Source organism: Aulonocara sp. 'chitande type north' Nkhata Bay, linkage group LG4 (assembly GCF_057382095.1).
Source record: "Aulonocara sp. 'chitande type north' Nkhata Bay isolate Kocher_YH1m ecotype deep benthic linkage group LG4, A_spYH_male_GT1.1, whole genome shotgun sequence".
NCBI lineage: Eukaryota > Metazoa > Chordata > Actinopteri > Cichliformes > Cichlidae > Aulonocara > Aulonocara sp. 'chitande type north' Nkhata Bay.
The window spans coordinates 37,511,252-37,522,602 of NC_141347.1; the positions used below are offsets into that span (position 1 = coordinate 37,511,252).

Consider the following 11,351-nt stretch of genomic DNA (forward strand, 5'->3'; position numbering starts at 1 on the left):
ACAAACTGGTGTATTACATTTAAACTTTTACATTTTTACAAAGGGTCAAGAGTCTTTACCCGAAAGAATTTTAAAAAGACGTTTAAATGTGTTTTATGAATAGAGAAAATGATTGCTGTTTTTGAGATTCTTTAAAAATTTACTTGATATACATTTTATTTGATATTATAAACTCATAATATTCTGATTGAACGCTCGTGATCAAGACAACATTTGATTTCGGGAACTTCATGTTAAAAGAGATCAAAACGAATCTCTGCTTCTCCTTCTCCTCTAACCCTCTGCATGTCCTCCTTCACTACAAAATAAAATAACAATAATCTTATAAATGCGCTCATTTGTCTTTATTAAAGGGAAATGGGTTTAAACTTGTAATTGTGTAATAAGAATGGCAGAATGCCGTTATTTTAGTGAGCATGCGCAGGTGCAGCAGCAGGTCACGTGTTCTTGTAGAGAAAAATAAAGAAATCTCTGCAGAGCTGAGGCTAACGGCGGAGTTACGGTCCTCACGGCGGAGACTCCGAGAGTGAGAAAGCAGCCAGCGAACCGAGAGAAGCATGAGCTAGGCCACAGAGACGCGGTGACGCTCACAGGTACCGTTTATTCACCTCACCTGTCCGAATGTGCTCAAAGCTAACGCGCATGCTAGCGCTGAGCTAGCAGATTGGGCTCGCGATAGAGCTAACTCCGCATACTGATCAGCCTCTGCGGGGGGAGGATTGCACGGATAGATGTTGGTCACTGTGCACACAGCTGGAGGGGAGCGCGGTGAGGAGGATGAATCGTTAGCCCAGCATCCTAGAGAGACCCGGGCCGGTTAGTCCGGAGCCAACCCCCCCGCCCCCGGACCCGGGCTGGTGGGGTCCAGTGGAGGCAGAGAAGCTGTTCAATAGTTCAGGTTTGACCAACAGAAAACTGGTTTAAGCCACCAGGTGAATCCAGGTTGAAGCCTCAGGGTTCAGGCCTCCATCACAGGAGCAGCCGCTCATCAAAGCGCATCAAATCTGACGTTTCTGACCCTATGCGACCATCTATCCGATCATGGTCTGACAGTGTGAACGGCGCAAATCCGATATTTTCAAATCCGATCTGGGTCACTTTCGTATGTGGTGCTGAATCCATCCAGTGAAACTGTTGGGAAGACAATGTTGGAGAAACGTGAACATTTTATTTGTTCTGTATAATCTGCAGACTGACAGAAATCTGCAGCTAGAAGCAGCGCTCCTCTAAAACAGCAATAAGGATCATTATTAGGACAAATGTAAATAACAAGATAACTTTATAACTTAAAGCAAAACTGGGAAACGTAAAGTCAGAAACAGTCAAACACTGTTTGTTTGGTCTAAACGGAGCGCGTTGTGCGTGACGTCTTCTTGTGCGCATGCTGCTTTGAGCGTTCACACTAGAGCGCCTTTGCTGTCGCATTTTATTTGTAGTGTGAACGAGCAGACAAAGAAGAACAGCATTGTCAGGAAGGTATTGATCGGATTGTGTGTCTGTGTTTCAGGTGATCAGGTGTGTGTTGTATCAGCTGCAGGATGCCCATCCCTCCTCCACCTCCTCCTCCACCTGGGGGACCCCCGCCTCCCCCCACCTTCAGCCAGGTGAGCTTTCTCTCATTCATAACCTGTGAGCCTGAGAAGACTTGCAGCATGTCACAGTCTGGTTATTTAACTCCACCTCCATCTCTCAAAAGGCTAATACCAGCCCCCCGAAGCTGAGCAAGGAGGAGGCCAAAGGTCGTGGCGCGCTGCTGTCGGACATCTGCAAAGGCGCCAAGCTGAAGAAGGTGGCGGTGGTAAACGACCGCAGCGCCCCGCTGCTCGACAGTAAGACTCAGACACCAAAGAGCCAAACAACCCCCACTGAGCACCCATACATTCGCTTATACCAGTACCTACACCAGCAGCAGAGCCTGCCCAAACAGCAGGGGGCGCCGTCTGAGGAGCAGAAGAAGACAGTCGGAGATAAGAGCCCCACGCTGTCGCTGGAGAGTAAGAACGCCATCTTCTCTGGTACTGGAGTCAGCGTGCAGGAGGCCGAGCGCAGCCTGAAACAGCCGCCGTGTTTCCTGTCCACCGAGGGAGAGGGGCAGACGGGGCCAGACCCGCTGAGGTCAGCTGACCTGATGGTCAGCAGATCAGCTGAAGGTTTACCCCCCGGCGGGGTCCTGGGGGTGCTAAGCTCAGCTACGGAGCGCTTCCTTTAGATTCCTGCGTCTAAAATCAGCTGATCGCTCATAACCATGTGACCAGCAGACGCAGTCAGATCAGAGCTGACCTAAACTTGCCTGCACAGCGGAGCACGCCTCACACTCATCCTGATGAATAACTAAACCTGTGGGGGGGCACGGGGTCCTGATACGGCCCCGGTCATGAGCTCACGCTTCAGCCTGTGATGTGTGTAAACATGGCGTGGGCCACGCGTGTGTGACTTGTTAGTGCTAGCGCTTTAGTTCAGACCCTGCGCATTAACACCACAGACTCCTGTTCTGGGATCTGTTTTCCAAAGTTGCCAAAATAAAGTTTAAACATGTTTCAGGACAAACGCTCAGCAGAGTTGAAAGAGGAAGTGAGCGCAGGCAGGTAACACGCAGGTAATTCATCGAACCTGCTTGTGTTTCTGCTGCTGGCCAGCAGGAGCAGCCGCACAGACGGCGTTTAAATGTGACCCGGGTCCTTCGGGCTTATATGCGGTCACCCCTGAAGATCCAGCCTGTGCAGGAAACCCCGTTCCTCCTGGAGCTGTCACACACTGGTCCACAAACACGCTCGTCGTCAGTGTGACGTCACAGCGAGGACGCAGGTGATTAATCTGGTATCAGTGTTGGGATTGGAGAGAGCGTCAGAGCTTCGACTCTTCTTCTGCGCACCCTCGGTGGCGGCGAGGTGTGAACAGCTTCAGCTGTACAGGCAGAGACGGCCGGCAGCAGCCTCTGACGCGCGCTCGGTCAGTTTGTAGAAGCAGGCTGAAACAGACTGCATGAGCTGAAAGACTGGAGGAGCGATCGCTCTGCTGCTGCTCCTCCGTCTGTAGACGGCTCGTCGTCTGTTTGACGGGCGGCTCTGAAAGTGGCCGTGACTCCTGCCCGTCATCGGGCTCACAGTTGACCTCCACACACACACGCCGTGTCCCCTCCGGCTCTGACTTCCTGTTTGTTTCTGTTCCACCTTTTCCTGTTTCTCCTCATCTGATCCGTTCTGTCTGTGTCGGCTTCACCCTGAACCTCCGTCATGTCTGTGCTCTAACTTCTCTTCCTTTCTCCGCCGAGTTCAGACTTCAGGTTAAAGTTGCACCACGGCGGTGGCGTGCGGGCTCGGTGGGCAGGTGACGGAGCGGCTGTTGAAACAGATGCTGCAGCTTCCTGCACAGCTGCTGATGACCTGATGATGCTTTCTGCTTTGCTGTGTGTGTTCCTGCTCTGTAAATGTCTGCCGTCCACGCCACCCACAGTTTCATCCCAAACCATCGACGCACTCGCGACCGCACGTACGCGACACGGCTGAGCGCTCACCTGTCAGTGGAGCTGATGTCCTGGCCTGATGCTGGTTTGCAGAACAGGAATGTTTCTAAAACTCTATAACGTGTCATTGAAAGCCGTGCTCGCCGTTTCCTGCGTAGACTCTGTCGGGCGACTGAAAGCCGCCCTATCACACACCGATCAGCAGGATCATTGTCGTTGTTATTTATGTAGCACATTTAACTCCAACAGCAACGTTGACCAAAGTGCTGAACAGAAATACCAAATAACTCTCAAAGTGTATTAAAAGGCAGTGAATACCATAGATTGACAGTCGGAGCCTGTCTGATGTGTGGGGGGAGATTATTCCACAGTTAAGGCACCACGACCACAAACGTTCGATCGCCTCCGTGAACCAGCCTCAAACTGGGTACGGCTAAAAGCAAAAGATCCTTTGATCTAAGAGATCCAGAGGGTGCAGAAGGCTGCAAGAGGTCCGATTAAACACCCAGGAGCCTGTCCGTTCAGGGCTTTAAGTCTACAGTACAATTTTAAAATCAATTCTGATGTGAACAGGGAGCCAGTGAAGACGGCGAGCATCGGGGAAAATGTTCACGTCTTTTAGTTTGTGTCAGAAGACGAGCTGCAGCAATCTGGACCGACTGCAGTCTTACAAGGCAGGTCCGACTAACTGCAACGTATGAGAAGTTACAACTGTCCAAAAGATAAAAATGATCCCACCTTGGATAAAAGCCTCAGTTTGTACAACTGAGCTAATCTGTATTTTAAAGGTGAAGTTATTGTCAAATATAACTGCCAAATTTTTAACGTGCGACTTAATAAAAGGCTGAAGACTGCAGGCGAGAGTTAAAGTGCTGCGATTGCTACGAAACGTTTAGGAAGTTAGAGGCCATCCAGACACTGAAGGCTTTTACTGGAGCAGAGCAGCTTCTCATCAGTCTGAGTGTCATCAGCGTATCAATCAAGTGTTATATTCGTTATGTGAAAGTTAGCTAGAGGCAGCATATAAATAGAGTAAATTGGGCCCAATATGGAACCCTGAGGAACACCACAAGTAAGGGGAACTGAAGAAGACGTGAAATAGCCAAAGCTCGCAGAGAAAGTCCTGAACCACTATGAGGGAAAACCCTTGGACAGAGCTTTAAAACCAGACTGAAACCTCTCCAGAACATTTTTATAACGACAGCTGTGTGCAAAGAAATTTTGTCTCGACTGTAAAGTAGAAACCCAGAACGTGTCCACAGCGGGTGGATGTTTCAGGAGTGAAACTGAGAGCGTGCAGCGGGATCAGTTAGCTTTTAGCTCGTACGCAGACACACCTTGTTAACCTGCAGCGGGACAAGTGGGCGGCAGACACCTCTGACCTTCCTCTACAGCATGAAGCCTGCCGAGGGCTGCACAGCTCGGTCATCCTGCTGCTTTCACTGCTGAAGGGTTGCTCTGCTTCCTGTACCCGTGTGCTCAGACCAGCTACAACTCGAGTTAGCATTTCCACTTCCTGTTTCCTCGCTTTGAAGTCAGTAGGCTTTCCTTTCAGTGTCTGAGAGGTTTACACTCAGGCCCCGCCCCTAACAATGCAAACTCTGACTCACTGCTGCCTCTACTGGATGGTAGAGGAACTGCAGGATTGGAGGTGAATTTATTTGTTCTAACATCGCCTCGTTAACCCACTGGCTTCATGAGCATGGAAAAGGGGCGGTGCTAACTTTAGAAGCAGAATGAGCCTTCAGGTAAAGGTGAAATAAAGACATTTTATCTCACGGGTGGGCGTGGCCACACTTCAGACCAACTTTACATCTACTTCCTGTAGCATGTTTTCAGTCATCATGACGTCTGGTCTGATGGTGGTGACGTGACTCCTTCCTCTTTCGCCCTACCTGACGGATACAATGTCTCCCGTTTGTTCCTGACTGATGCAGCCCTGATGATGTCACTGTGATGTAATAGGTTATAATCGATGTGTTTTCAACTGTTTGTTGTGCTGGCGATGATGTCATCGGAGCTGCGTGGGAGCGTAAAACACTTAAACTTAAAGTCTCACTTCATCTCACCTCATCTCACCTGTGGCAGTCTCCTGACCTCACCTGCATCCTACCTCGCGCACTAATCCATCCCATCGTCACGTTAGTGTCGTAGCTGTGGTGTCGGTGTAAAGCAGTGATGTCCCACCCTCAGGAGGCGGAGCCCTCACTCATCTGTCCGATGGTTGTGGTTCTCAGAGCCGAAAGGAGGTGGAGCAGCAGCTGCAGGAGCCAATGGAAGCGGAGCAGGCAGTCCATCTGGTTGTGCTGCACCAATCGGAGGCCTGTTCACAGGCGGAGTTCCCAAACTGAGGCCAGTCGGAGGTGAGAGGTCATTTGCTACTTTGTCACTTTGTATTTTTTCAATTTCAGATTGGTTTTTATTTGTTTTCATATTTTTTTTGTTTGTTTTTATAAAAAATCTTGTCAAATTTTAATGATATTTTTTATTTTTATTATTTATTTTTATTTAATTTACAAATAAAAATAAACGGGTGTTAATAAAGTTTTAGATGTTTGTAAAGTTACCTTTCCATATTTTCCATAGATGGCGCCGTCGGTCGCTCTCCCTCCACTCGGGCTGCTGCGCCCCGCCCTCCCAGCCATCGCCATGATGATGCAGAGAGCCCCTCCCCTCAGGCATCATCACCCATGGAGACAACTCGCATGCCGCGTCCTTCCCTCCCCAACCTGTCTTCATCCCCTTCTCCCTCTTCCCCCTCCTCTACAGCCTCATCCCCCTCCACCGGCATGAAACACTCTTCCTCTGCCCCTCCTCCACCCCCTCCCTTATGTCGCAGAGGTAACGCCCCCTCCCCTCCCACCTCCGCTTACAACAGAGAGAAGCCCCTTCCCCCCACCCCCAACAACACCCCTCCACTGCCCTCCAAACCCCCACCATCTCCTAGCAACAGCAGGCGCCCTCCTACCTCGGGAGGAAACCCCGTGTCCTCTTCCTCTCTGGCCCCGCCCCCTCCACCATACCGCATCACTAACGGCCCAGGTGGAGAGGCAGCACCCGAGCTGCCACAGCGCCACAACTCACTCAGCAACAAGAGGCCCGCCCCCTCACCAGGGGGCCACACCCCTTCCAGAGGCCCTGCCCCTCCACCTCCTCCAGCGTCACCTACACCCTCCCAGCAGGGTGCCAACAGGCCACCGCCCCCTGTTAGAGAGCCACCAGGTAGAGGAGCAGGTGAGAGGTGATGTCCTTAAGTTACACAGGCAGTAAGATATAGTGCTCCGGGTGCATTATGGGAAATTTAAGAGCAAATGTTCATTTTATTTTCATGAACGCTTTAACAAATATAACACATTTTAATAAAAAAAATTATTTAAAATAATAATGTTTTGCGTTCTGTAGACATTCCTGCAGTTTAACTCATTGGTGTTATCTGGCCTATAATTAGCTAAGACAGGTCTAGTTTTATTTTTTTATTTCTCCAGGCTAAATGATGATCCTCTAAATTTGTGACACGCCATTTCCTCTCCAGATTACGAGTCATCTGCTTTAGGCTACGTGTTTGAGAATTATACCACAGAGTCAGGTACTTCTGATCTGAGACCTTAGTTTTCACTGGAGCTACAGTATCCAGAGTCGTACGTAGTGAGGAGGTAAAATTATTAACAAGATAATCGACCTCTGTTGGAGCAGCGTTCAGATAGCTGCTCTGTGTTGGTACAGGGCATTGAAGATGATAACAGTGGGTAGATTATATTCTTAAACTTAGTTACAGCGCTTTCAGAAAGACATCTACTTTGATAAAGTCTACTCTCCACCGCTGTGTAATCAATTATTGTAAATGTAAATGTTATCAGGAAATGATCAGACAGGAGAGGGTTTTCAGGAAACACTGTTAAATGTTCCGTTTCTATGCCATATGTTAAAACAAGATCTAGAGTGTGATTAAAGTGGTGGGTGGGTTCTTTTACATTTTGAGAGAAACCAATTGAGTCTAATAACAGATTAAATGCCATGTTGAGGCTGTCATTTTCAGCATCTACATGGATGTTAAAATCACCCACAATAATTATTTTATCTGAGCTCAGAACTAAATTAGATATAAAGTCTGAGAAATCAGACAGAAACTCTGTGTAAGGCCCGGGTGGACGATAGATGATAACAAGTAAGACTGGTTTCTGAGTTTCACAGCTGGGGTGGACGAGGCTAAGCATCAGGCTTTCAAATGAATTAAAAGTCTGTCTGGGTCTTTGGTTGATTAATAGGCTGGTGTAAAAAATTGCTGCCACACCTCCCCCTCGGCCTGTGCTTCGAGGTTTCTGGTAGTTAGAATGACTCGGGGGTGTTGATTCATTTAAACTAACATAATCATCCTGCTGCAACCAGGTTTCTGTAAGGCAGAGTAAATCAATTTGTTGATCGATTATTAAGTCATGTACTACACCGTTCAGCTGCTTTACTTAGTAAAAGTGTGCTTGCTCGCTCTGGCTGTGAGCTCCTCGCTGACGTGTAATTACAACAGTGAGTGTGTGATGAAGTGGGTGTGTCTGCTCTTCAGTCATGGAGCAGGTAGACCAGCTGCTGTGATCTGAGCACACGAGCTGTGGACACTCAGGGTTTAAATTAGATGCAGAGACGGGTTTAAGGTGGAAATACTGGAATAAAAGAAGAGATTCTGAGGTTTTCACCCTCAGGGGAGTTCAAATCATGTTCAACTCTGGACGTCATGTGATGGAATTTATTTAATCGTACTTGTTCTGAAAATATTCAGATTTTTTACCTTTGGTTTCGTTTTTTCTTTTAAAAATTATTATGAAATTGTTGTAACTTCATAAAAATTTAACAAATTATTTTTGATTGTTAGACAATTTTCAGAAGTACAGTCACCTGTGTCGATCACCTGTGTCGATCTCTCCTCAGCTCCTCCGGTTCCGGTCCAGACGTCCTTGAGGGCTGGTGGCAGAGAAGCCCCGCCTCCCCCTCCTTACAGGACACATGGTAGCCCCTCCCTCTCTTCCGATCCCCCGACCCGAGGAAAACCTCCTCCCCCGCCCACCCGCACCCCAGCCGCTCCTCCCCCGCCTCCCCCTCCTCTCCGAAACGGGCACTCCTCCTCCGTCCCTCGCTCGTTTGCGGGTGAGTCCGTCTCCAGCAGGCGGTCGATGAAGCTGCTGCTGATTTCCTCTGATGATCTGATTAGAGCTGAATTCGTCTCCCCGCTGCTGTGTCCTCCTCCTGTCTCTCCCCTCTTCTCCTTTTATTTGTAAAGCCGTGTAAACGCACACGCAGCTGTTTGTATCACTCTGAGCTGTTTCCGTGTCCTGACTCTGTGTCGTCCTCCTGCAGATGATTTTGAGTCCAAGTACTCGTTCCATCCTCTGGACGACTTCCCTCCTCCGGACGAGTACAGACACTTCACCAAGATCTACCCGAGCAAGGCCAACAGAGGTACGACCTCGTGCACGTCTTTGTTTTCATTCGTCCGTTTATTCACGAAAATAACACAGAACAGAAAGTGACGTTAGAACGACAAGTTCTGCTGAAACAGAAAGAGGTTCAGTGGATCCGTCACGTTTTATTATTTATTTATTATTATTACAAACAGAATCCGAGCAGACACAGGGGGAGCTCAGAAGTTTAACAAACATTTTTGTTTGTTTCAGTGATGCGAGGAGCTCCTCCCCTTCCTCCGGTCGGGAGGTGAACCAGGAAGATCACACCCTGGACCCCACACACACACACACACACACAGAGAGAGACACACACACACACACACACACACACACACAGAGAGACACACACACACACACACACACAGAGAGACACACACACACACACACACAGAGAGACACACACAGAGAGAGACACACACACACACACACACACACACACACAGAGAGAGACACACACACACACACAGAGAGACACACACACACACACAGAGACACACACACACACACACACACACACACACACACACACACACACACACACACACAGAGACAGACACACACACACACAGAGACACACACACACACACACACACAGAGACACACACACACACACACACACAGAGACACACACACACACACACACACGCGGACGGACAAACACAGAGACACACACACACACACAGAGAGAGACACACACACACACACACACGCGGACGGACAAACACGCAGACACACACAGAGACACACACACACACACACACAGAGAGACACACACACACACACAGAGAGAGACACACACACACACACACACGCGGACGGACAAACACGCAGACACACACAGAGACACACACACACACACACACACACAGAGAGACACACACACACACACACACACACAGAGAGACACACACACACGCGGACGGACAAACACGCAGACACACACAGAGACACACACACACACACGCAGAGACACACACACACACACAGAGACACACACACACACGCAGAGACACACGGACACACGCGGACGGACAAACACGCAGACACACACATGCAGAGACGCAGACACACACAGACACACACAGACACACACACCTTACATCCATCATCCTGTCTGAAGTCTGCGGCGTTCCGGCTTCGTCATCCTCGCCTTCTCCATCGCTGCCTCATCTATGCTCACAGCTGATTGGCTGAGAGAGGTCTGACAGACTGACGAGTCTCAGAGAGATGGCGGGAGGAAGCACTGAGGAGCCTGATTTAAAGGGCCAGTATGTCCGTGCACGAGTCCTCCGAGATAAATGTGAAGCTTGGGAGGCGCTGAGCCTCCTCTCTGCACCGTTTTCATGTTTTTAGTTTTGCACCGGCACTTTTTGTTTTCACAGACGTCTGCACGGACGCAGGACACAAGAACAAAGTCACTCAGTGAATGAGCTGAAAGGAGCCGCTCGGCGTTTTAGGAAACCTTCTACAAGGAGCTGATTGACAGGAGACTCGTCGTGTCCCTGAGACCATGACGAAACGTTGAGTCGCTCCTTTAACGAGGCTTCAACTCATGTTTCCTGTAGGAAGCTGGATCGGGACCTGAACGGAACTCACTTCCTGTGTGAGGAGACACGATGGCAGCGTAACTGCTTCGTCATCATCACCTGCCGTGGTGATGTCATTGACCTCTTACTGAGACTGGAGCTGGTCCGTGAGCAGGCGGGTCTTTAAGTGCCAAGTGGGAGTAACTCATCTGGGATCAGCTGACTCCTGCTGCAGGTCATCAGCAGCTTATACCATGTTGTGGACTGTGTGGGGGGGTGATGGAACAAACCATCACAGACAGACTGGAAGTCTCCCACCTGCAGCGAGGACTTCCTTCCTTTTTTCTTCCCTCTAACTACAGACTAAACCTGGTGCATGTTGTCTTTATCTGAGCTGTGTGTGCGTGAGAGAGCACATTTCTTTTTTTAACATGCAGTGTTAAATAATTACCCATGATGCAGAGTGCGCAGGTGTGAGCAGCAGGTCGACACTCGCTCTGATTTCAGGAGCTGAATCTTGAGTTTTGTTTGAGGTTCAAATCAGGAAGCTGACGATGTAAAATAATCTGAGAGCGACGAAGTCGAGAAGTCGCGATGAAGATTCACACAAGTAAAAATGATACTAATGAAAGTTGTTGGAATAATTTGTCAGTAGAAATGCTTTAATGTTTGATGGGATAAAACATTTAATTCAAAAAAGCTCTGAAAATAATTTTGATTTAATGCTCGAGTTGATTAAAATAATGACATTTAGAGAAAATGAGGAGATTTCTGGAAATGAAGTCCGATTACATTTCTTTGATAAAGCTGAAAAAGAGAAACTAATGTGTAAAATCAGGATGTTTTCATTTACCTCGTTTTCTCTAACGTGTCCGTGTCACACTCATGTTTCCAGTTTCTTGTGACTGT

At 48.7% G+C, this 11,351-nt stretch overlaps 1 protein-coding gene across 4 annotated transcripts in view; it reads left to right on the forward strand.

Moving 5' to 3' along the window:
* Positions 1–434: 434 nt before the first annotated feature.
* The window catches only part of wipf2b (WAS/WASL interacting protein family, member 2b), an 11,442-nt gene continuing 525 nt past the window's right edge, over positions 435–11,351 (forward strand). Inside the window, exons 1-9 of one of the 4 annotated variants that reach the window (XR_015128898.1) lie at positions 435–593; positions 1,508–1,604; positions 1,697–2,015; positions 5,701–5,826; positions 6,050–6,697; positions 8,384–8,599; positions 8,810–8,911; positions 9,127–10,184; positions 10,299–11,351. The exon at positions 10,299–11,351 is cut by the window's right edge and continues 525 nt beyond it. Coding sequence is in view for 3 of the 4 variants with exons in the window: in XM_086290367.1 (XP_086146493.1) it covers positions 1,539–1,604; positions 1,697–2,015; positions 5,701–5,826; positions 6,050–6,697; positions 8,384–8,599; positions 8,810–8,911; positions 9,127–9,167 (1,518 nt within the window). In the remaining variant the exon portion in view is untranslated. Of the gene's footprint in view, positions 594–1,507; positions 1,605–1,696; positions 2,016–5,700; positions 5,827–6,049; positions 6,698–8,383; positions 8,600–8,809; positions 8,912–9,126 lie in introns of all 4 variants that reach the window. The other 3 variants (XM_086290367.1, XM_086290368.1, XM_086290369.1) reach the window with 3 other exon arrangements.